General features: G+C 52.0%; 1 protein-coding gene across 1 annotated transcript in view; it reads left to right on the top strand.

Annotated features, from left to right (window-relative positions):
* Positions 1–26,056, top strand: part of STK10 (serine/threonine kinase 10) — a 151,023-nt gene that overhangs the window by 79,445 nt on the left and 45,522 nt on the right. The window contains exons 5-10 of the mRNA XM_028849917.2: positions 8,484–8,556; positions 9,543–9,737; positions 10,618–10,699; positions 19,644–19,778; positions 22,249–22,797; positions 25,786–25,916. Of these exons, the coding sequence (XP_028705750.2) occupies positions 8,484–8,556; positions 9,543–9,737; positions 10,618–10,699; positions 19,644–19,778; positions 22,249–22,797; positions 25,786–25,916 (1,165 nt within the window). The remainder of the gene's footprint in view (positions 1–8,483; positions 8,557–9,542; positions 9,738–10,617; positions 10,700–19,643; positions 19,779–22,248; positions 22,798–25,785; positions 25,917–26,056) is intronic.

Raw genomic sequence — 26,056 nt, 5'->3', positions numbered from 1 at the left:
CCCGCCACCACGCCCGGCTAGTTTTTTGTATTTTTTAGTAGAGACGGGGTTTCACCATGTTAGCCAGGATGGTCTCGATCTCCTGACCTCGGGATCCGCCCGTCTTGGCCTCCCAAAGTGCTGGGATTACATGCTTGAGCCACCGTGCCCGGCCTGCAACAGTATTTGTAAGAGCAAGAAATCAGAAGTGATCCAAGTGTATGTACTTCAGTATAGGATTAAATAGGTTATGGTGCTATCAAACAGTGGAATCTTTTTCACCTGTTGAAATTAAGTTGCAGAAAATGTGTAATCTCTTATAAAGATGTATAGTACATACTTTGAAGGGGAAAAGTGACTGCAAAATAGCATGTTTAATCTGATTACATATTTTAAAGTAGCAAATACATAAAAATTAAGTATATGTAATTTTTTTTTTTTTTTTTTTTGAGACGGAGTCTCGCTCTGCCGCCCAGGCTGGAGTGCAATGGCTGGATCTCAGCTCACTGCAAGCTCCGCCTCCCGGGTCCACACCATTCTCCTGCCTCAGCCTCCCGAGTAGTTGGGACTACAGGCGCCCGCCACCTCGCCCGGCTAATTTTTTGTATTTTTAGTAGAGACGGGGTTTCACCGTGTTAGCCAGGATGGTCTCGATCTCCTGACCTCGTGATCCGCCCGTCTCGGCCTCCCAAAGTGCTGGGATTACAGGCTTGAGCCACCGCGCCCGGCCAAGTATATGTAATTTTTGTCTGTTTCTACTTATATATAATTTTTAGGTAGGGCATGTTGGTTCACACCTGTAACCCCAGCACTTTGGGAGGCGAAGGTGATGGGATTGCTTGACCAGGCATTCGAGACCAGCCTGGGCAACATCGTGAGACCCTGTCACTATAAAAAAATTGTTTTAATTAAAAAAAAATATATATAATTGTAATATAAATAAATCTGGAGCTATACACAGCAAACCCCTAAATGTTTAGCTGTCAGTATTATAGTTTTTTTTTTTTTTGAGACGGGGTCTCGCTTTGTCGCCCAGGCTGGAGTGCAGTGGTGCGATCTCAGCTCACTGCAACCTCCGCCTCCCGAGTTCACGCCATTCTCCTGCCTCAGCCCCTGAGTAGCTGGGACTACAGGTGCCCGCCAGCACGCCCAGCTAATTTTTTGTATTTTTAGTAGAGACGGGGTTTCACTGTGTTAGTCAGGACGGTCTAGATCTCCTGACCTCGTGATCCGTCCCCCTCGGCCTCCCAAAGTGCTGGGATTACAGGCGTGAGCCACCGCGCCCGGCCAGTATTATAGTTTTTAATGTGAAAAATAATGAGTTTCTAATAAGCAACATAACTTTGGTAATCAGAAAACACACACACACGCACACACACACGAGAGTAGCTAGAGTCCTGTACACAATTTGGAATAAGACCCACAAAAAGGAGAATTAAAGTCCCTCCTAATCCTGCCAGAATAAACCACCACTCGCCGTGGGCTTCCCTCCAAGTCCTTTTTTTGTCTGCAGAAAAGTCGGATCAGATAGTGGGAAAGAGCACAGCTGGGTGACCTTCTGCACGTTACTTAGTCTCTCTTAACTTAAGCTTCCTTATCTGTAAAATGGGAGTCATAATTTTCCCTGCCTTAAGGGCATAGATATAAATGATGTGTAGGAATAGATACGCACATGATATGCATAAGTTTCTTTACACAGTGCTATGCATGTGGTAAGTTCTCAGTAAATATTAGTTTTTCTTTTCTTTTTTTGAGATGGAATTTCGCTCTTGTTGCCCAGGCTGGAGTGCAGTGGCACAATCTCGGCTCACCGCAACCTCTGCCTCCCGGGTTCAAGCAATTCTCCTGCATCAGCCTCCTGAGCAGCTGAGATCACAGGCGTGCGCCACCACGCCCGGCTAGTTTTGTATTTTTAGTAGAGAGGGGGTTTTTCCATGTTGGTTTTTATCTCGAACTCCTGACCTCAGGTGATCTGCCCACCTCAGCCTCCCAGAGTGCTGGGATTACAGGCGTGAGCCACCGTGTCTGGTGACAATATTAGTTTTTATAAGATAAACTAGGTTCATTATATATATACAGTTTCCTAGTCTGGTTTTTAACATTGAGTATCAGCGTATTCCTCCATATCCTTAAAGAGTCCTCAGAGGCCGGGCGCGGTGGCTCAAGCCTGTAATCCCAGCACTTTGGGAGGCCGAGATGGGTGGATCACGAGGTCAGGAGATCGAGACCATCCTGGCGAACACCGTGAAACCCCGTCTCTACTAAAAAATACAAAAAACTAGCCGGGCGAGGTGGCGGGCGCCTGTAGTCCCAGCTACTCGGGAGGCTGAGGCAGGAGAATGGCGTAAACCTGGGAGGCGGAGCTTGCAGTGAGCTGAGATCCGGCCACTGCACTCAAGCCCGGGCTACAGAGCGAGACTCTGTCTCAAAAAAAAAAAAAAAAAAAAAAAAAAAAAAAAAAGAGTCCTCAGAAACATGATTATTTTCGTGTTTTTCTTGTACCCATCACAGGTACAAAATGTAATTTACCTATCAGAGCCCTGAGGAAAGCCCTGAATTGGATACTTAGGTTTCTCATGAGGTTTATCATCTTTACTAAATCATGCAGTGATGATTGTGCTTGTTCATGGATCTTTGAGTCTCTTTCTGTAACATACCTTGAAGAGGGATTCTCAGAAGCAGAGTGCTGGGTGTGTGCTGTGAGTCGGGGTTTTGTTCATCCTGTAGCCGGCATGCTCTCCGTGCCGGTCGCACCAGTTGACACACCCCCAGTGGAGTGTGCAGTTCTCTTTTCACCACATCCTGGCCCCTACTGGGTTTTACTTAATAGAGAAAAAACAAAAAACCCACAAAACCAAAAAACTCTGCTACATATGCATTTCAGTTTTTTTAAACCATAGAAACAATACACTCTATCAAAAACATTTTAAAGAATAAAAGTGGGCCGGGCGCGGTGACTCACGCCTGTAATCCCAGCACTTTGGGAGGCCCAGGCAGGTAGATCACCTGAGGTCGGGAGTTTGAGACCAGCCTGACCAACATAATGAAACCCCGTCTCTACTAAAAATACAAAATTTGCCGGGCGTGGTGGTGCATGCCTGTAATCCCAGATGCTTGGGAGGCTGAGGCAGGAGAGTTGCTTGAACCCGGGAGGCGGAGGTTGCAGTGAGCCAAGATCATGCCATTGCACTCCAGCCTGGGCAAGAAGAACGAAACTCCACCTCAAAAAAAAAAGAATAAAAGTGTGTAAAGTGGCCGGGTGCGGTGGCTCACGCCTGTAATCCCAGCACTTTGGGAGGCCGAGGCGGGCGGATCACGAGGTCAGGAGATCGAGATCACAGTGAAACCCCGTCTCTACTAAAAATACAAAAAATTAGCCGGGCGTGGTGGTGGGCGCCTGTAGTCCCAGCTACTCAGGAGGCTGAGGCAGGAGAATGGCGTGAACCCGGGAGGTGGAGCTTGCAGTGAGCCGAGATCGCGCCACTGCACTCCAGCCTGGGCCACAGAACTAGACTCCGTCTCATAAAAAAACAAAAAAAAACAAAAAAAACAAAAAAAAGTGTGTAAAGTGAAAAATGTAAGGTCCCTTCTGTGCACTGCCTCCACCAAAATCCCACTTCCAGGGAGATGAACATTAAGTTTGATGTGCAAACTTCCAGACCGGGGTGTGTGTGTGTGTGTGTGTGTGTGTGTGTGTGTGTGTGTGTGTGTGTATGCACATGCATGCAGACATGTACACACAATGTGCATATGTCATTCTTTTAAAGATAATCTTCTACTGGAGTACCTTCACTTGGATCATTTCTGGAATCATGTTACACATTTTATAAGACTCATCGGTCAATCAGCAACATCTTTGGGACATGTATTAGGGATAAACTTCCAAGTTAGTCCATACAAATACAGCCTCATTCTTTTTAAGAGCTGCATGTTATTTCATAGCTGGGGTGAACCACAATTTATCTAACCATTCAGCAACGAAGCTCCAGCAACACTTTGGATGATTTCCAGTTTTTCATTCTTTTTGGCTGTTGCTTTTATAAGCATCCTTATATATTATAGATCTGGTTTTGGAGATGGATTTCTACAAATAGAATTGCTGGCAAACAAGTTTTTAAAACCCAGTTTTATTTTTTACATATATGAGTAAAGGCACTTTAGCAAATTCTGTCTGTTTATTCATGAGCATGCTCATTCGATAAACCTGTTGAGTGCTTCCTGCTCCAGATACTGTGCCAGGGATGCAACTGTGGACACAGCAGAAATGATCTCTTTCTTTATGGAAATTATAGCCGAGAAAGGGAGATTTCCCATATCTCCGCTGCCCTTGTCTCTAACACATTTTAAAATGGGAGGAGAAGGGGGAGTGTTTTCATCAGAAGAGACTGCATGGTGAAAATCCCTGTTGAATTGCTCCAAGGGCAGCCATCAGCTATCAAGGGACACCCCCCCATAAACTCTGTGCAGGGAGCAAACAGGCTCAGTTCTCTGGGCTGCAAGGTGGGGCTGCCCCGCTCTCCCAACTGGGCCCCATCATGTGGGCAGAAGGGGAAGTAGCAGCTGCCCGAAGAGCTGGCCGGTGTGTGCCTGAGGGAGGGCCCTGGGGACCTGCGGTGTGTCATTGCACGTTGATGGTTTCTGTTTTTCCTCTCTTCTCAGGAAGGTGTCAGCAGGGCCTATGGTGGGGGAGTGGCCACCTTCTGGGATCCTCACCCTGGGCCTGAGAGGCAAGCACTGTTCCCAAAAGGTTTCTTGGGATGGGATGATGTGCTGGCCCTTGGTGGTGTTTGCGGGGGAGCCAGGGCCCCGAAGGTGGGGCCAGCTTCCCGTTCTTACCCTGGAGGCCCAGGGGAGCCTCCCGCCAGGTCATTAGCAGAGCCAGGCTCTACCTGGGTTTCCTGCTTTTCCGCCCCACTTGCAGTACCTGTTGGTCCTACCTCAGGAGGCTGAGGGCTCCCTGTCCCCTCTTGCTGGCCAGACTGTCCCCCGATATAGCAACTGCTGTCCAGTTAGCACTAACTGGGGCTCAGACGCCAGCTTTCCGTACCACTCCCAGGAGGTGCTGGGGGATCTCAGTTCAGCCTCAGCCTTGCACCGGCCTGAAAAAGGCTGGACTGGCTCATGGGCCGGTGAAATAATCACCATCATCTCACTTTTGCCACGAGTGGGCCTTGCAGCACAGTGCTTTGCATTTGTCATTTAATCCTCAGGAAAACCCATGCAGTGGTTCTGTGGTCACATGATGGGGAAACTGAGGGTGAGGGTCACCGGCTTTGTAACTGCCCTGCCCCCTGCCTGTCTCCTGCCTTATCTGCTTCCACCCCCAGCCCCCTCCTTCCGGCCAGGCTGTGTCCTGTCCCCGCTGGTCCCTCCAGCCTGCTGTTTCCTGCCTCCCAGTCTGTTTGCAGTTTTCTCTGCCTGGAAATACCTCCCCCAGATCCTGAGTTTGTGTCTGAAGTAGCTCCCCACCCCACACCCCGGCACTGTGTTCCTTCGCCCTGCCTTCTCAGCCCTGGCCCTTCTCGCTGCCAGGCATTCGGGGGGTTTGCAGGTGCCTGTCTCCACCATGGGGATAGCATGGGGCATGTCGGGCAGGACTTGGTCACTTTCATCTCTGTGCCTAGAACAGTGTCTGGCACATAATAGATGTCCAGTTAGTGCATGCTGAATAAAACTGTCCTTCCTCCCAGGCCCCCAGTCCTCCCTCCATGACTGTTCACTCGAGGTTGCACCCCATACTGCGCGCTCTCGAATCGCCCCACGCTCCTGTCTTCCCAACACTTTCCAATGTTAGGAGTAGATGTTTGTTTATTTGCTTACTCTCTGCTTCCCCAACTAAACTGTGGATTCCCCAAGGGTCCTCATTGTATTCTCTGATCCCAGCTGGTGTCTCGCTCCTGATGGAGCTTAGTGAGCACGTGAATGAATGGGTGAGTGCACAGTGAAGCAGAAGAGCAGAGGCTGGAGCCAAGTTCTCCCATATTCAGGCCCAGCCTCTTGGCATTGTGCCGCCTCCTCGTTTCAAATAGCGAGTCTGAAAGGAGCTCCTGGATACAGCTCAAGACCAGGCACAGGTGCCCAGGGTGGTCAGAAGTTGTCACAGTGCTGCAGCTTCTTGGGATGAATTGTCCAAAGGCAGCCATCAGCTCGCAGGGGACACCCCTCATCAATTCCATTCCGGGAGTTTCAAATGGAGCATCCCGGGTTCTCTCCAAGTTTGTTTCATTCTGAATCTAGTTTTCAGTCAAGATGAAACTTCGCCCCAGAAGGCAGGAGCCCTGGAGAAAATTTCTCTTGGTATCCCTGAATTCTTCTCTTGCGGTGGGTGTGTGACGAAAGACTGATAGTGTCGGAGGGCGTGTAAAGATGCATCTTATTGGCTGGGCCTGGTGCCTCACGCCTATAATCCTAGCATTTTGGGAGGCCAAGGCAGGAGGATTGCTGGAACCCAGGGTTTGAGACCAGCCTGGGCAACATAGAGACTCCATCTCTACAAAAAAATACAAAAATGAGCTGGGTGTGGTGGCATGCAGCTGTAGTCCCAGCTACTTAGGATGCTGAGGTGGGAGGATTGCTTGAGCCTGGGAGGTTGAGGCTGCAGTGAGCCATGATTGCACCACTACACTCCAGCTTGGGTGACAGGGTGAGACCCTGTCATGAAAAAAAAAAAAAGTATTCATTTATTTTTGCTAGTCCTGCAAATAATACACGTTTATCATAGCAAAGTTGTGGAAGTCTCGCCGCCCACAGACAGCCATTTAAGTAGTGTGGTATTTCCTCCAAGTCAGTTCAGTGTGTATTTTTGCCCTTTTTGGGGTGAGAGGGGCATAATTCTGACCAGACAATATAGTCAACTGTATATCACCCTTCTCCCCACTTAACCTTATACAGTAATATAAATAGTAATCAATAAAGTCAGGTGCAGTGGCTCACGCCTATAATCCCAGCCCTTTGGAAGGCCAAGGCGGGTGGATCTCCTGAGGTTAGGAGTTCGAGACCAGCCTGGGCAACATGGTGAAACCCCATCTCTACTAAAAATACAAAGATTTGCCAGGCATGGTGGCGCATGCCTATAATCCCAGCTACTCGGGGAGCTGAGGCATGAGAATCGCTTGAACCCGGGAGACAGAGGTTGCAGTCAGCCAAGATTGCGCCATTGCACTCTAGCCTGGGTGACAGAGCAAGACTCCATCTCAAAAATAAATAAATAAATAAAAACAAATAGTAATCAATAAATACCGCCCAGGTTGGAGCACAGTGGCACAGTCCTGGCTCACTGCAGCCTCTGCCTCCTGGGTTCAAGCGATTCTCTCACCTCAGCCTCCCAAGTAATTTGGACTATAGGCACATGCCACCACACCTGGCTAATTTTTTTTTTTTGAGACAGTCTCGCTCTATTGCCTGGGCTAGAGTGCAGTGGTGCGATCGCGGCTCACTGCAGCCTCCACCTCCTAGGTACAAGCGATTCTTGTGCCTCACCCTCCCAAGTATCTGGGATTACAGGTGCACACCACCACACCTGGCTAATTTTTGTATTTTTACTAGAGACTGGGTTTTGCCATGTTGCACAGGCTGATCTCAAACTCCTGGCCTCAAGTGATCTGCCTGTTTCGGCCTCCCAAAGTGTTGGGATTACAGGTGTGAGCCACGCTGCCTGGGTGCAGCAGGATGTGGCGGGGAGCCTGGCCTCCATTTTTCTCAATCTATATAAAAAGTTTTAAAATCACTTCCTGATAACCAAGCAATTATGGTTGTTTTTAGTATGTCACTATTATAATTTTATAATGGCACTGTTATTATAATGGGATTTTGATTAACATCATTATGCATTTTTTTTTTAAAATTTAAGACTGTTTCATTAGGGCAGAGTCTTAGATTTGGAATTATTGGATTAAAATGGTATGGATATTTTAAAGGTTCTTGCTGTTTATTGCCAGGTTGCTTTCCTGAAGGCTCTTGCCAGTGCAGGCTCTCGTTAGTAGAAAGTATTCATCTCAGTACTTCCTCACAGCAGCAGATATTCATATAAATACATATATTATTATTATTATTATTATTTTTGAGACGGAGTCTCGCTTTGTTGCCCAGGCTGGAGTTCAGTGGCTGGATCTCAGCTCACTGCAAGCTCTGCCTCCCGGGTTTACGCCATTCTCCTGCTTCAGCCTCCCGAGTAGCTGGGACTACAGGCGCCCGCCACCTCGCCCGGCTAGTTTTTTGTATTTTTTAGTAGAGACGGGGTTTCACCGTGTTAGCCAGGATGGTCTCGATCTCCTGACCTTGTGATCCGCCCGTCTCGGCCTCCCAAAGTGCTGGGATTACAGGCTTGAGCCACCGTGCCCGGCCTATTCTCATATTTTTAATGCTCTCTAATTTGCTAGATAGAAAATGGCATCTGTTAGTCGACTTGGAATGTGTATCCCTGAGTCCACCTCCCCAGCTTTTACCCCAGGGCTGTGGGTAGAGGAATGTCTGTGTAAAACGCTATCTGAGATTTTGTCTTGCAGCTGACTTCGGTGTGTCTGCCAAGAATCTGAAGACTCTACAGAAACGAGATTCCTTCATCGGCACTCCTTACTGGTGAGTCGTGTAGCTTCTAGAAATGGAATGAACTGGACGTTAAAACTCTCCAAGGTGACCACTAGGCGCTGTAGACAGAGAGGGGCCGGGAGACAAGAGCTGCCAGGTCAGCCTGTGGGCGCAGGCCCAGCCCCATGGCTTACTAGCCATGTGACCTTGGACGAGCTGCTTAGTTTTCCCGTGCCTCAGTTTCTTCATCCATAAAATTAGGGATATAATAGCCCCTACTTAATAAGGCTACTGTGAGAATGAAATGAAATGGTGCACATAGAAGGCACTCCATTGATAACTGAACTAGAATCTCTGAAACAGGATTCAGTTCGTAATTTATTCACCACGTGTGTATTGAGGGCCGGGGATGCGGGCCGTGAAGGTGAACAGTACAAGTTCGGTTCCTACCCTCATGTGAAGTCTTCCTGGACTTCTCTAGTCTGTCGTGTTTCCTTCTTTTCCAGAACTATTACTTTAAAAACAAAACACTGTCACTCAATTTCACGCCTGACTACTCTCTGTTTGCCTTGTTTTCAGTTTTTTCATGTGCATTACTTGCCATTGTGGAGTTTGGGCTCCTTTCTTGCTTGCTTGTTACTCACCCTTGCTCTCTCTCTCCCCCCTTTTATACCTGTTTCTCCTTCTCTCTGTGCTGTTGTCTTCTCGCCCACCCACCTCCACGCCCTGGTTTTTTGCTCCGCACCTTCCCTCCACCCCCACCCGACCCCTCCCCAGGACTCTGTGTTCCGGGTTTCTGCTGCCATCTCGTGGTAGGCATCGGAACTGCAGCAGGACGTGGCGGGGAGCCGCGTGGAGGCGTTTTTCTGTGGAAGAGCGTCCTAAGGAAGACAGTGGGATGCAAAGTCATGCAGATCATGATTCGGGAGTGCTGCCAACCCCCGACAGTGGCTCGTGGTGGCCCTTGACCCTGAATGTCCAAGAAGCACCTGTGGAGGCCAGATTCTTAGCCCTATGTTGTCCCTTGGTTGGTTCAGGATGGCCCCCGAGGTGGTCATGTGTGAGACCATGAAGGACACACCGTACGACTACAAAGCCGACATCTGGTCCCTGGGCATCACGCTGATTGAGATGGCCCAGATCGAGCCGCCACACCACGAGCTCAACCCCATGCGGGTCCTGCTAAAGATCGCCAAGTCGGACCCTCCCACGCTGCTCACGCCCTCTAAGTGGTGAGGAGCAGGGGCAGGGCCACCTGCCGGGGTGCCTGCGCCGGTTAGGGCTGGGATATGTGGTGGGCGGGGCTGGGGAGGTGCAGCGGTAGGGTTCTCCTGGTGCTGCTAGCCGCAAGAGGAGACTGGGGCCTGGGGGTCTTCCGGCCTTTCTGAGTCCCCCCGGGCCCTTCGTGCCTCTTTTTCCCTTTGTGTTCCTTTTTTTTTTTTTTTTGAGATAGGGCCTCACTCTTTTGCTCAGACTGGAGTACAGTGGTGCAGTCATAGCTCACTGCAACCTCGACCTCCTAGGCTCCAGAGATCCTTGCATCTCAGCCTCCCTTGTAGCTGGGACTACAGGCACCCACCACTATGCCTGGCTAATTTTCTGTAGAGACAAGGTCTCCTATGTTGCCCAGGCTGGTCTTGAATTCCTGGCCTTAAAGGGATCCGTCTGCCTTGGCCTCCCAAAGTGCTGGGATTACAGGCGTGAGCTACCGAGCCCCCTCTGTGCTCTTGACATGAGATCTTCACCAGCACAAACCAAGTCACCCAAATAAGCCAGCTCCCACTGGGAGAATAGGAGCCCCAGCTGAGGCGTAGGAGCCACATGGCACAACCCTGGGCGGGACATCGGGGGCGTGGGTTCAAATCCCGGACCTGCTGAGTCTCCTCACTGCGCGGCCTGGGCAAGTCCCTGCTCCCCTCTGATTTCTGGGTCCCCATCTGGACAGGGATGTCCATGATGAAAAGGGCGTCGTGTAGGCCCTTTTGCTGTTCTAGCTTGTGAAAGTTCCCTCTGTCGTTTGAGGGGGTGATTGGGACAGTGGAGTCTGTGACGTGGGGGACTTCTCTCTGCTCTGGCCTCCTCCGTGCTTATCTCTGATGCTTGTCCTCCCAGGTCTGTAGAGTTCCGTGACTTCCTGAAGATAGCGCTGGATAAGAACCCAGAAACGCGGCCCAGCGCGGCGCAGCTGCTGGAGGTGAGTGGATGCCCCTCCCACTCCGCTCTCTGAAGGGCGGAGCCCAATGAACTCACCAGTGACCTGGATGCTGGGCGTGTTCTCACCCCGCCCAGGGGACAGCATGGACAGCTGTGCGTCCCTCAGCCGGTATTCCCCAGGCACCTCCTGAATGCCAGCTCTGTGTTGGGAGTGCCTTGGGGAACGAAGCCACCCAGAACCTGTCCTCATGGAGCGTGTGCTCCAGTGGGGAGACAGGCGGCAAATAAGCAAGTATGTGCGCATGGCAGAGGGTGGTCAGTGCCACGGAAGGAGGTCCACAGTGCGGGGTGGGGCGCCTGGGAACGGCTGTTGTCTTGTAAGAGAGGATAAGGAAGGGCTCTCCGGGTGAGCAGATGCCCACAGGAAGGGAAGGAGTGAGGCCAGTGGCCCAGAGAGAGAGGAGGCAAAGGCCTGGGACTGCAGCATGTTCCGCACATGCTGGGAAGAGCCAGGGGGTGGGGGGGGGAGGTGGGGGAGCAGGAGCACAGAGGCCAGGGGAGGGGAGGGGAGAGAAGGGGAGATGAGAGCGGAGAGGCCCTGGGGCGTCCGCCCCAAGGCTCAGTGGTTCCCTAGGAGAACACCTGGCCTCAGCATATTCTCTCCCTCCGGAGACTTAGGACAGCAAAAGCACAGCGAGAACTCAGCCCAAGGAGGAGGCGCGTGTGAAAAGGTCTCGGGAGCCAGGTGCAAGCTTCCAGGGCCCTCTCCCAGTACAGTCACCAGAACAGCTTAATTCTCTGTGCTGTCCACCAGGGAAGCCCCTTAGGACTTTTACTGGGTAGTGGTCACATAGGCACGCCCTGCCTGGCACAGACCAAAGTTCCAGACTCTAGAAGGAAAACAGGTATTCAACCTAAGCCATATTGTTTGCAGAACAGTTTAGGCAGAGCGGGCCACTCTTACCAGTTAATGGTGGGAGCCCTCGCCTAGTCTGCAGAGACCAGCTGAGGATTCAACCTTGTTAGCGGCCCTTTCTGAAGCTCGCGGTGCTATTTTCTACACACAGGGTCCTGCAGGGCCTTGCAAGCCAGAGCCAGGTCTTGGGCTTTATCTGTGCATTCGGGGAGACACAGTATCCGACCTCCATTTACAAGGGTCCTTCTGCCTTCTGGCTGCTGTGTGCAGGATCAGGAGACTCTGAGCATCTCATTAGTTGGCAGTATTAGAGTGGGCAGGTGGATGATGGTTCCCTGGAAGCTTTTTGAACTGTTGGAGGGAGCTGTGAGCCACCCTTTGCCTGGGCCTCCTGTTAGGGTGTCATGGCTGGCAGCTGGGTGAGGTCGGTGTGTTCACAGCAGTGTTCTGAAGGCTGCGCACAGCACTTGCCCAGCCGTCTGCAAATCTGCCGACCACTATCCACATGTCACTGCCACTGATGGAAGAGGGAGGAATGGGTCTGGGTGATGCAACAGGTCTGCCCTTTCACTGCTCTGTCTGCTCCGGCTCTACCCCCAGCATGACAGTCTTAGAGGTGAGGTGGCAGGAAGGGGAGGAAGGGGCCACACCAGGCACTTGAGTCTTTATATTCACCCAGCTTTTCCCAGCTTCCTCCTGTGTGCCGTGCACGGGGCCTGTGGTCGGCATTCTGAGCCACTATGTGTCCTTCTGGGGTAGCAGCTTAGTTACTATGAGTGTGAGCTGCGGCAGGAAAGTCCAGGGTTCGAATCCCAGCTCTGCCACTTACTGGCTGTGAGCCCCTGGGCGAACGGCTGAACCTCTCTGTGACTCGCTTGTCAGTCTGAAATGGGAGTGAAGGGCAGCAGTGCCCTTACTGGGTGGTTGTGAGGATTAAATGAAGAGGTGCTATGAAGCGCTTAGCCTAACTCTCAAGCACAGTGCTCAAGGAACGCTTGATGCATAGGACCGATGTATTTATTTTTTAAAAAATGAAAGGAACCAGAATGCAAAATGGGGTCTGTCTACTGCCGGGGGTGGGGGGTCACAGCTGTTCCTTTTACATTTCTATAATGTGTTTGAAAGCAAATTTCTGGAGTGCCCAAAGGCCTCATTTTCTGGGTATTGTGGGGAGTGGGCTGGGGCCCCCTGAAGTGGGTGGGATTGAGTGGGGCTGTTGTCACTGTCCAAGCTGCTTGGGGCCAATTGTTTCCTGTAAGAGGCACCTCCTGCCCTGATGCATCCGGCTTCCAGGACATTCCACGGAGAGACCAGCTGTCCCCCATCCCCGCATGGCAGCTCCGGAGCTGCAGCCTCAGCCAGGAATTTCCGCTCCGTACTTGGAAAAATGTCCTGCCAGGGGATTCTTGCCGTCCAACAGAAAGGGTTGCGGAACACAGGGACGATCTCTGGAGATGAATAAAGCGCGTTTCATGCCTGCTGCGCTGCTGCTGCTTCACCCACGCGCCTTTTCCTCTCCAGTGAGAGAGGGTGGGCATGGTGTTACCCCCTCAGGGGAGGGCACCAGGATCAGAGCAGGGAGGTGACCGGCCCAAGGCCGCTTGGCTTTGAGTGACAGAGGTGGGCCCGGCTCTTGGCTTCCCAGGCCCCTACTCCAGTGCTGTCAGCCTTCAGGGTGCCTGCCTGCTCCAAGAAGCGCCAGGCCCTCGCGTCCCCCTGTGTCCGCCCTGGGCGGGGTGATTCACGCCCCCACTGGTTTGTGATTCATTCATTGACTCCTGCAGACATTCTGTGGGCCCGGACCCAGTTGTGGGTAGTAACCAGGCTCTGAAATCAGACACACCACCCCCCTCCCCGCCCCAGCATCTGCATGGTTCTCACTCTGTGCCTCAGTTTCCTCACCTGTAAGATGTAGAGAGTGCTGGCTGCACAGAATTGGGTGAGTGAATGAGATTTTGTATGGAACATTGTTAACAACACAGCTGTCACATACGAGATGCTGAGTAGATACTGGCTGAATTTGCTCTTAAACCCGTCCACTCTGTCACAGCTGCTCTTGTCAAGGTCATCAGAGATTTCTGTGCCATGGGTCAGCCTCGGTGTTTGTCTCACTGGACCCATCAACGGCACCAGCCCAGTCGATCTCCTCCTCCTCCTGTCGGCACTCGACCTCCAGACCTCCACACACCCTTGGTCATCAGCCTCTCCTTCTCCGTTGCCTTTGCTCGCCCCACTTTGGCCCATCTTGTTAGCATGAGAGTGCACAGGGCCCTCCCTCCATCTCCACGTGCCCAGCGTGCAGCACTCCCAGCCTCGGCCCGCGTCCAGCTGTTTACTCCCCAGATGTCCAGCGGGCATCTCACACGAACTCTGAGCACTTGGATCTTTTTGCCGACGTGCTCCACCACTGGCTTTCCCATCTTAGCCGATGGCAGCTCCACCCTTCCAGTGGCTCAGGCCCCAAACCATGCAGGCACCCTTGCTTCTCTTTCCTCCACACTCCTAGCCCACCTATCAGGAAATCCCGTTGTCCCTGCCCTCAGCACATGTCTAGACTTCAACCATTTCCCGCCCTTCCACTGCAGCCACTACCTGGGCTGCCACCACCTCTCACTCGAGCTGCTGCCTCCACGCTGGTCCCCTGCCCTCTCCGTTGGGTCTGGGCTGAGCACAGCAGCCAGAGGGAACCTTCTCAACAGAGGCCAGCTCATGTCCTGCCCTGGCCGAAGCTCCCCAGTGGCTGCCATTTCACTCTAGGGAAAACCCAGAGTCTCAGGGCCGTTAGAGTGCTGTGTGATCCGCCCGCCCACCCTTCTGACCCCCTCGCCTCTCTCGCTCCCACACTCCAGCCTCACTCTGCTCCAGCCTGCCCAGCCCCCTTGCTGTGCTCCAAACACAGCAGGCATGTTCCTGCCTCAGGGCCTTGGCACTGGCTGTCCGTGCTGCCCGGAATGGCCTTCCTCCGGATCCCTCTGTGACTCACTCTCCTCTTCAAGTCATTGCTCTAATGTCAGCCTTGTGCTGAGGCCTCCCCCAACCACCCACATGAAATTGTGAACCCACTACACTCCCCACATTCCCGGTCCTCTTTCCCTGCCCTACTTCTTCCTTCTTCCATGGCCCATGGCACTCAGGATGTTACTCGCTTATTAGGTTTGTTGTCAAACTCCTTGCTTAGCATGTCAGCGCTCCGAGGTCAGCATCTTTGTTTCGTTCACCGATAGGTCCCAGGAACGGTGCCTGGTATGTAGAGAGCCCTCAGCAAATATTTGCTAAATAAATTGACTTTTTTTTTTTTTTTTGGAGACGGAGTCTCACTGTGTCTCCAGGCTGAAGTTCAGTGGAGGTATCTCAGCTCACTGCAACCTCCACCCCCTGGGTTCAAGTGATTCTCCTGTCTCAGCCTCCCAAGTAGTTGGGATTGCAGGCATGCGCCACCACGCCTGGGTAATTTTTGTGTTTTTAGTAGAGATGGGGCTTCGCCATGTTGGCCAGGCTGGTCTCAAACTCCTGACCTGAGGAGATCTGCCTGCCTCGGCCTCCCAAAGTGTTGGGATTACACGTGTGAGCCACCACGCCTGGCCAAAATTGACTTATTTTTACCTAACAAATGGTTACATAACCCTTTCTCCAGAGATGGTGATGGTGATGGGGACGATGGTGGTGATGACAGTGATGGTGATGATGGTGGTGATGGTAGTGGTGATGGTGGTGAAGGTGATGATGGTGGTAGTACCTCCATGCCAGGTACTACTCTAAGTACTTAGCAAATGTCACCTAATTTAATCCTCATACCAACGCTCTGAAGTAGGTGCTGTTCAGTTCTCCATTGAGCCGATGGTAAAACTGAGGCACACAGCGGTGAAGTAGCCTACACAAGGTCACATAGCCTGTAAGCCACAGAGCTGGGTTCTGAACCTGGTCCTCGGGTTCAAGAGTCTGTGCTCTTGACCTCTCTGGCAAGCTGCCTCTCCGAATGAATGAAAGAGCGAGAGGGAGAGAGGGAGACCAGAAGAGAGGGAGAGAGGATTCAAAGAGATGCCAGTGCCTGGAAACTGTGAGCATTATTAGGTGTTTTTATTTTTTTAATTTTTTTTAAATGGAGTCTCGCTGTGTTGCCAGACTGGAGTGCAGTGGCCTGATCTCGGTTCACTGCAGTCTCCGCCTCTTGGGTTCAAGCGATTCTCCTGCTTCAGCCTCCCGAGTAGCTGGGATTACAGGCGCCCGCCACCACGCCTGGCTAATTTTTGTATTTTTAGTAGAGATGGGGTTTCGCCATGTTGGCCAGGGTGGTCTCGAACTCCTGACCTCAAGTGATCCGCCCACCTTGGCCCCCCAAAGTGCTGGTGTGAGCCACCATGCCCGGCCTATTGAGCGTTTTTTAAAGCCCATCTTGGAGTATAGGACCCCTCTGGCTGACGGTTTCTAAGCACATAGAGGAAAAGTAGGCTCCAGTTCTTGGAAAGAATGTCTGTTTAGATGGCAGGGGAGGCCCTGGCTAGAGGGCAGGTGCTGGTTGGTGAGCTGTGTGACGCCACCTGTTTTGGCCTTTTTCAGCAAAGATGGCACTGAACAGCCAGCCAGTGCCTCTTACTGGAGGACTGGGTGGTCAAGTTCCTCTGTCATCTAGCCTTCCACTGGGGAAACGTGTGCCCAGACCAGCCTACCTGGTGCAGGCTAGCATTCTCCCTTGCAGCATAGCCAGGGCGTTCTCTCTTTAATGGGCCTTTAAACACATCTCTGGAGGCGGAGCTGATGGAGTGTCGGAGGTGGTCTGTGTTTTGTGTCCCAGAGCAGTCTGTAAAACAGTGTTTGGACCTAATTAGCCACAGGACTGGTGGCCCTGTGTGCCAGCCTTGCTTGCTCTGGTGCCCGCAGAACTGCCCTGCTCACCTGCCTATCACAGGCTTTCTTCCCCATGCCCCCCTTCCTCCTAAGGACGCTGGGGTGGTCGGGGAAGGCAGTGGAGCAGATGGTTCTGCCTCAAGAAAGCGGAGTTCCTGGCCGTGCTGAAAAGCCACTGATTTGATCAATACCTGGGGTGCCCCGATGAAAAGCTGGTGTTTCCAGAAGCCCGTGAATGCATTTGTTTATTTCTGCCGCATCTGCTTCAGCCACTGCGGTGAAGTGTCCCGTGGCATTTCGCTCAAGTTCACTTGTATTAGATTGTGCAATGTGGAGCTTAGGAACCTTTGAGATCTTGGTTCTCACCTTTGGTTCCAAAGAGCTGTACTCTGGGGGCATTTGGGAGGGAATAGGAGTGACTAGGAATGCAAACCAGGCTTTTCTTTTTTTGTTGTTTTTGAGACAGTCTCCCTCTGTCACCTGGGCTGAAGTGCAGTGGCATGATCTTGGTTCACTGTAACCTCTGCCTCCTGGGTTCAAGCAATTCTTCTGCCTCAGCCTCCTAAGTAGCTGGGATTATAGGCATGTGCCGCCACGCCCGGCTAATTTTTGTTATTTTTCGTAGAGACTGGGTTTCACCATGTTGACCAGGCTGATCTTGAACTCCTGACCTCAGGTGATCCACCGCCTTGGCCTCCCGAAGTGCTGGGATTACAGGTGTGAGCCACCGCACCCAGCCATAACAGGCTTTTCTGATTGTGCTGGTGCTCCTGCTGCTGATGGGGGTGATGGTGGTGATGGTAATGGTCATGGTGATGGTGATGATAGTGGTGATGGGGGTGATGGTGATGGTGATGGGGATGATGGTGGTGATGATGGTAGTGATGGTAGTGGTGATGGTGGTGAAGGAAGATGATGGTGATGATGATGGCTGCCATATCTGAGCATTTACCATAATGCTTATAACAGCTGCTCCTAGTATATAGTTGAGCAAACTGAGACTCAAGGTTAAGTGACTTGCCCCAGTTGGCGGAGGCTGGATTTTACCAGGTGCCTTGGTTCTAGCGTCTATAGCCAGCACTCTTAACTTCTATGCTACTCTGCCTCCCATGATTAGTAAACCCTTAATGCCCCACTCAAGAACTCTTAAAAGTACAGAGCAGCCGCCAGAATGACATCTTTAAAGGGTGGTAGTATCACTGCTGCACTGCAGCCTGCTGGTGGCTTGTGAGGACAGTCTCTGTGGTTCACCTGTATACACGCCCCATCATTCCTCTGCGTCCTGTGTCCCACCATCCCGCCTGTCTTGTGGCTCCTGCCGCCAAGCTCAGTCCAGTCTCTGGGCCTTCTTTGTACCAGCTGCTCCCTCTGCCTGGAATTCTCTGTGCCCAGATCTTTCCCTGGGGAACCCCTTCATGTCCCTTGAATTCGACTTTGAATGAGGCCCCTCTGCCTGCAGACTTTGGTCTCCACCAGCCTCAGCTATACAAGATCTGGAAGTCTCTGGTTTATCATTTGAGTCCCCGCGCCCGGCCAATTGAACTGTTTTAAATGAACAAACAGATAAGAATGATTTGTGATGAACATATCTTTCTGAATGTGCTTTCCAGGTGCTAGAAATTTGTTTTTTAGTCATTTAAATACTTCCCCAGCAATCTTGTTGACACTTCCTCCCCGGATAAATTTTCTGAGAGTAAAAACAGTGAATTTCTTGAGAGCCTTCCTGTAAATTGTAAATGAGCAAATTCTAGCTTCATCATGCCCCCACCCCACCCCATCACTCCTTTCCCAGTGGCCCTGGGTGAGCATGGTGGGTTGAGGAATCCCACATCCCTGGCTACACCCGGGTGCCTTCACCCACGATACCTCACACTGACTTAATATCGCTAAGACCTTTTGCTTTGGCGTTTTGCAAGGTCCGTAAAAGAACATTCACTTTTAAAGACTCTGACATTTCTCTAAAAACCTAGAATAGAACATACACCACTCTGCCTCAAGATCTTGTATTTCCTTTCTTAAAACCAAACACATATGTCCACCCAAAGACATAATACGAGAATGTCTCTAGCAGCTTTATTCATAGTTGCCAAAAATGGGAAACAGCCCAGATGTCCGGCAGCAGTAGGATGAATAAACAAACTGCCATATTCGTACAGTGAGACCCTGCACAGAAATAAAACAGGAACAGTTTACCAAAATAGATGACAATGTAGGTGAATCTCACAGTCATGACGCCGAGTAAAGGAAGCCAACGCGAAAGACTGCACACACGATGCTCTGATTCTAGGAAGCTGAGGAGCAGGCTCCCGAGGCTGGCGGCGTGGGAGTGGGGTTGCCTGCCAAGGGAGACGGGAGCCTTCCCCAGTGATGGAAATGTTCTGTATCTTGAGCTGGGTGGCAGTTACGCTGGGTGCATATATATGTAAAAAGTCATTGAGGCTGGGCATGGTGGCTCACGCCTGTAATCCCAGCACTTTGGGAGGCTGAGGTGGGTGGATCACTTAAGGTCAGGAGTTTGAGACCAGCCTGGCCAACATGGTGAAACCCCACCTCTACTGAATATACAAAAAATTGGCCTGGCATGGTGGTGCATGCCTGTAATCCCAGCTACTTGGGAGGCTGAGGCAGGAGAATCCCTTGAACCTGGTCGATGGAGTTTGCAGTGAGCCGAGATTGCACCACTGCACTCCAGCCTGGGCAACAAGAGTGAAACTCTGTCTCAAAAAAAAAAAAAGTCATTGAGGTTTACAACCTGTGAACTTTGCTGTAGGAATGTTATTCCTCAACAAAATGTATGTAGCATATTTTGTAAAACTATATATTAAAACCATTTAAAAAGGAAAATAGACACCCTCCCTGCAAACACGGCTTGAGCTCCTACTTTGGGCTAAGCATTTTCAAGTGCATGATCTCATTTAATCCGCATGACCTCCCTGTGGGTTCCTTGTTATCGTGTCCACTTGAGAGATGAGGAGCCTGTGGCTCAGAGAGGTTAAGTGACATGCTCAAGGTCACATAGCCACTGAGAAACAGAGCTGGGATCTGCCCTTTTTCCGACACACTTGGGACTTTCCAGGCTGTCTCTGGGTCTCCAAGTTCATGTGTACATTTTGCTCAGGAATGAGGCTGGCCTTTTCTGCCCTGGGGGGTAAGCTCCCCCAGCCTCTTCCACCCCACCCTGACCCCAGAGTGGTTCTAATCTAGGTACATTTTGTCCCCTCAGCATCCCTTTGTCAGCAGCATCACCAGTAACAAGGCTCTGCGGGAGCTGGTGGCCGAGGCCAAGGCCGAGGTGATGGAAGAGATTGAAGACGGCCGGGATGAGGGGGAAGAGGAGGACCCCGTGGATGCCACCTCCGTAAGGCCGGGGAGAGTGGGGCTTAGCGGGGGCTGGGAGGATGGGATCTCAGCTGGCCCTGCTGGTGTGGGAGGGGCAGGGAAAGCCGGGACTCTGGCTCAGGCAATTTCTTCCCAGCTCAGAGGTTGCAGACGCCCATGCTGCAGGTAACGTAAGTTGGCCTGTGGGCCGGGGGCGGGGGGTTGGCGGCAGAGGGTGTTGGCCGGATCCTGATCCTGTGAGTTTTCAGGAGATACCAGGGATCTAGATTTTCACATGAAATCTTCCAATTTTTAAGAGTTGGTAACTGATTCATGGCTTCCCATCCTTTGTTCCCGTCACGGCTCACATCCCAAATGAGACTGTTTTTAGCTCACTTTGGGATAAATACGTGAGGCTGCATATGGCCACAGGCAGCACCCTGGCCCCCCTCTAGCTGTGCTCGGTGCCAAGGGAACCCATGTCTGGGCACATTTGGAACACTTTTGCAGCTTCAGTGCTTGCTGGATTTAGATTGAAATTAAAGCTGATTTAAATTTCTAAAAACCCTCTGAGCCAAGGAAAACATGTCTGTGGGCTGGATTCTGGCCCGAGCTGTTGCTCTGTAGTCCCTGGTCTTGCTGCTGGGGGAGGCCTCTTCCCAGGGATAGGGTGGCCGTCCCGATGGCTCCCTGTACCTAGAGAAGCAAGGGCTGGACTTACCCATCACGGGATGGAGCTGGCCCACATCTTTGTGCTGTGGATGGCACTCCGGCTCTCTCAGATTTAATTCAGTCCTGGGTGAAGCCTGAGGCTGGCGCAGACCCTCACCAGGGTGAAGAAGGAAAGGCCTGAGGGGCGGGGCAAGCAGAATCATCACAACCACCCCAGCCATGCATGGAGCCCCTGGTGGCTGCCGGGCACTCTACAGCTCTGATACAGGGTAACCAAGCTCCGTTTTACAGACAGGAAAACTGAGATCGATGCAGTGAAGTGGCTGGCTGAGCCGATAGATGACAGGGCCAGGGGTGTATGTGGAGTAGGAGAACCTCAGTGGGGCCTGGCTCCAGGAGGAGGCAGGAAGCGCTCTCGCCCAGCCCCATTGTCTACCGGCAGGAGGCTGATCTTTGTCCTGAGGGTAGTGGGAGCCCTGAAGGCTTTCAGGCAGGGACTGGGTACTCTGGAGGTGACAGAATCAGATCTGAGTTTTTGAGCCATCACTGTGGGTGCTGACCAGAAGGTAGATTGGAGTTGCTTCCACCAGCTGCCATAGCTGAGGTTAAAAACCAGTGGCTGGCAAGACCCAAAGGAATGCTTATAGTATAAATCCATTCATACCACGTTTAGAAGCAGGCACAGCTCACCCGTAGCACTTAGAGACCACAGAAGAGTGACTACGTCAAGAGGTGGGAGAGCATTGCCACTGAGAAGGACGGGGCGGCAGGGGATGGCCCTCTGGGGCAAAGCAGTGGTCCCCTCCTGACCTGGAAAGTGGCTACATGGATACTCACTCTGTTCACCAAGTTGGACGTTTATGTTTTATACACAGGAAGGATGTTCTGTTTCACCATAGCATAGCAACATTTCCAGTACTTTCCACCCAACAAAGACTCTAAAACACAAAAATGAAGCTGAAAACTTAGTGGCCACAAGGGCTGAATCCAGTCCCCAGACAGGCTTGGCTTGGCCTTTATGTGACTTTTTAAAAAATATGAGTTAGTTGCCACCTAAAAGTTAAGAGATGTCCATTAAAAACCTAGATTTCAAACTTGTCTTTAAAAATCGGAAGGTTTTGCTGGGTGCGGTGGCTCACACCTGTAATCCCAGCACTTTGGGAGACCGAGGCAGGCAGATCACTTGAGTCCAGGAGTTTGAGACCAGCCTGGGTGACATATCGAAACCCTGTCTCTACTAAAAAATGCAAATATTGGCTGGGTGTGGTGGCATGCACCTGTAGTCCCAGCTACTCAGGAGGCTCCTCAGGAGGCTGAGGTGGGAGGACCACTCCCAGGTGGGAGCCTGGGAGGCAGAGGTTGCATTGAGCCAAAATGGCTCCACTACACTCCAGCCTGGGTGACAGAGCAAGACCCTGTCTCAAAAAAATAGATAAATAAAATTAAAACATTAAGATTTAAAAACTGGGAAGGTTTGGGCACAGGGGAGCCGTTTTCCCACATTATCACAATTGGCTGGAATGGAGTGGCCACTGACCCCTCCCTTTGGGCCATGAGCTGGCCAGCTGGCCACAGCTGCCTCCTAGGAGGAATAACAGCTATTACATTCGGCTAAGATTAGAGATAGCGAGGAGATTGCTATGCCTCAAAATAAATAGTAATTTTTTATGGTTAGGCAGTAGGGAGAGATGAAGACCGTGGCTCGGGAGATGTCTGCTCTCCTTTCTTGGCCCTGGCCCACTTCATCTTGAGGGTGTCTGACTCTCTCCATTGCATCTCTGACTCTTGCCTTGAACATACAGCAGCATGGCCTTGACTATCTTTTTTTTTTTCCCTAGACTCTGGAGAACCATACTCAGAACTCCTCTGAGGTGAGTCCGCCAAGCCTCAATGCTGACAAGCCTCTCACGGAGCCATCTTCCACCCCGCTGGCACCCAGCCAGTCTCAGGACAGTGTGAATGAGCCCTGCAGCCAGCCCGCTGGGGACGAATCCCCCCAAACCACCAGCGCCCCAGTCGTGGCCCCTGGGAATGAGAACGGCCTAGCAGTGCCTGTGCCCCTGCGGAAGTCCCGACCTGTGTCAATGGATGCCAGAATTCAGGTAGCCCAGGAGAAGCAGGTTGCTGAGCAGGGTGGGGACCTCAGCCCAGCAGCCAACAGATCTCAAAAGACCAGCCAGAGCCGGCCCAACAGCAGCGCCCTGGAGACCTTGGGTGGGGAGAAGCTGGCCAATGGCAGCCTGGAGCCCCCTGCCCAGGCAGCTCCAGGCCCTTCCAAGAGGGACTCGGACTGCAGCAGCCTCTGCACCTCTGAGAGCATGGACTACGGCACCAATCTCTCCGCCGACCTGTCGGTGAACAAAGAGATGGGCTCTCTGTCCATCAAGGTAATGCCGCCTCTCCCACCACGGGCTTGCAGCGAGCCCATTGCGGGATGTTCTGCAGCTCCATTTTGCTTTCAAAAGCGTTTAGGGGCTTCCTTGCATTTTAAGCGGTTCATTAGGGAGTTTTGGTTTGACTCATAGTTTAATCTCCAGAATATCTGGGTTCAGTGTGGGATTTAGGAACGTCAAGCAGTTGGTTTGGGTTTAAATTTCAAAGCTTGGTAAAATGCCCTGGTGAAATTTGGGAGCGAGAACTCAGGCCTTAGCTACAAATGAATTTCTGTCATCGGGAGGTCAACCACGAGACCCAGCTGGTAACTGGTAAATCCAACTAAAGAAACAGCTCAAAGCTGTCTTCCCTGCCTCCGGGGCCTTTCTGGAGGTGGGCAGTGTTGTGAATGACAATAGCCACCGCACTAGAGGCCTGGGCGGGAGGCGAACCCTGTACAAGTGCTTTAGAAAGAACAGACAGCCTCCTTCATCCTCTCACATTACAGATAAGCCGATGGAGGCTCAGGGAAGTGAGGAGCCAGCCCAGGGCCAGGTAGGAGTGGGAAGGTGGTCAGACCCTAGGCTCCGAACTCGAAACTCTCCCAGTGGGAGCCATGGCCTCCTTCTTCTTGGGCAGCTGGAAGGGGCTGACTCCTTTCCTGGCCTCCCCAATAAATCCCAGGGTGTTATTAAACTCACGATGGGTCACCTGACCCTCTACCCAAGGCTCATTTTAGAGGAAATACTGTATGGTTTTGTTTTTCCTTCCCAAATTTACTTGGTGAAAAACGCAGTAGAGACTCGAACGTATTTGCTAAGCAAAGGGGAGTGACAGGAGCCGCAACGGCCAGTCAGCTTTAGGCAGGGAAGGGAAGCACATTTCCAACAGGCCACGTGACAAGCATGCACAGCAGCTGTTATCTGTGAGCAGCGTCTTCCTTCCGACAGGCATCCTGCCACTTTTCCTAAAGACACTAGGTGAACAAAAGGGTTTTTTGTTTGGCTTTTTAATGAGACAGACCCACCGAGAGCAGGGGCTCCCCTGCTCTTCTCAAGGCTGTGGAGAATGTTCCTGGTTGACTGCAGTGTGTCAGGGTCCTCAGGCTGTTCTAGTGAGAGTCCCCCGCTGCGCCAGCACCCCTGGGCGTGACTAGGAGCCTGTTCCTTCAGCGATGGAGGCCCCCTGGCCAGGAGCAGTTCTCAGCAGAGGGCTGTGGCTGTGGATGCCCCTTCTTCCCCTCCGCTCTCGCTCCTGCCAGCCTCCACTTCTCACGGCTGGTCTGACCCATCCTGCCTGGGTCCTGGCACATGTGAGCTGGCCACCATAGAGAGATGAGAGGCGGGCATGCTGGGTCTATGCTGATGCTGTCCAGCTCCCCTGGGCGAGGTGCCATGAGCAGGAGACAGGGGCCCAGACTTCAGGGAGCAAGAACAGTCTGCCGCTCTCGACTCAGCAGGAGTGGGGCTCAGCATCCTGCCACGCTGGTTCCTCAGTCTTCTTTCAGAGGCTGGGAGGCCCTTCGTTAGGAGGGCAGGGCTGTGCTACACCAAAAAGAGTCTTCGGGCCGGGTGCTATGGCTCTCGCCTGTAATCCCAGGACTTTGGGAGCTGAGGCGGGTGGATCATGAGGTCAGGAGTTCGAGACCAGCCTTACCAACATGGTGAAACACTGTCTCTACTAAAAATAAAAATAAAAAAATTAGCCCGGCATGGCCGGGCGCAGTGGCTCACGCCTGTAATCCCAGCACTTTGGGAGGCCAAGGTGGGCGGATCACGAGGTAAAGAGATCGAGACCATCCTGGCTGACATGGTGAAACCCTGTCTCTACTAAAAATACAAAAGTTAGCCGGGCGTGGTGGCAGGCACCTGTAGTCCCAGCTACTCAGGAGGCTGAGGCAGGAGAATTGCTTGAATCTGGGAGGCGGAGGTTACAGTGAGCCAAGGTCGCGCCACTGCAGTCCAGCCTGTCAGTAGAGTAAGACTCTGTCCCTGCCCCCCCCCAAAAAAATTAGCCAGGCGTGGTGGCGCTTGCCAGTAACGCCAGGAGGCTAAGGCAGGAGAATCGCTTGAACCCGGGAGGTGGAGGTTGCAGTGAGGTGAGACTGCGCCACTGCATTCCAGCCTGGGCAACAGAGCGAGACTCCATTTAAAAAAAGGAGCTTTTGAAACCAGCCAAGAGGCCAGAGGCAGTGGGCAGAACGGGAGGGTTATGGGGACACCTTCAGAATCAGAGCTGAGAACTTCCAGAGGGAACCACGTATTATGACACACTGACACCTCCAGGATTCCGGGTGGCACCTGCACAACCACTTGTGGCATGTGCGATTCCTCACAGTAAAAGATCACAACGATGCATAATCTCACGGTGGCTCCCAGCAGGTGGGGAGTTCAGGCCAGGTCAGCTTTGGCTACCAAACCAGTTATGAAAACAGCCTTTAATTTTTGAGGTCCTTTGGATTTTGGCACCATGCGCGAGGGTTGTGTATGGTCTGCAGTGATAACCGTTAGAAAGAAATGCCAAGCATGGAACAGGCATCGGGAGTGGGCACTGCTCTGTGGATCCACCGTGTGTTCTCTCGTTGGATCTTCACAACCTCCCTAGGAGGCAAGTAGTGTGATTATCCTCCCTGAACAGGTGAGGAAGCTGAGGCTCAGACAGGACAAGAAGCTGGCCCGGAGACACAGAGCCAGTAAGTGGTGGAGTGAGGGTTAGAACGCAGCTCTTTCTGACACCATGTCCTGGATGCATGAGAGGTGCTGGCAGCAAGGTGGGGGAGGCCTCAGCACAGTGTCCGAAGACTGAGACCTGGGAAAGGCAAGGGAATAAGCTCAGACCCTCCGGCTCCTAGGTTAAGTTGAGGCAAGAGAGAAGATGGATGGCTACATCTCTCTGGGGGTGGTGCTGAAGCTGTGGGCCCAGCAGAGCTGTGGCCTCACCTGCCGTGGCAGGTGGTCCTTAGCTGCAATTCTGAGACTTGTCTAATGGTTTTCCCTGGCCAGGACCCGAAGCTGCACAAAAAAACCCTCAAGCGGACACGCAAATTTGTGGTGGATGGTGTGGAGGTGAGCATCACCACCTCCAAGATCATCAGCGAAGATGAGAAGAAGGATGAGGAGATGAGATTTCTCAGGCAAGCCTGGGAAGGGCCACCAATGGTGGTAAGAGGGTGGGGCTATGGTAAGAGGAGTGGGCATTGGCCCTTTTGGTGAGAGGGCTGTCTGTCTACAGCATGAAGTGGGGGAATCAAGGAGACAAAAGGAAACTCATTTT

Source organism: Macaca mulatta, chromosome 6, assembly GCF_049350105.2.
Source record: "Macaca mulatta isolate MMU2019108-1 chromosome 6, T2T-MMU8v2.0, whole genome shotgun sequence".
Taxonomy (NCBI): Eukaryota; Metazoa; Chordata; class Mammalia; order Primates; family Cercopithecidae; genus Macaca; species Macaca mulatta.
The sequence above is the reverse complement of the archived record's forward strand: the minus strand, read 5'-3'. Positions and strand labels throughout refer to the sequence as shown.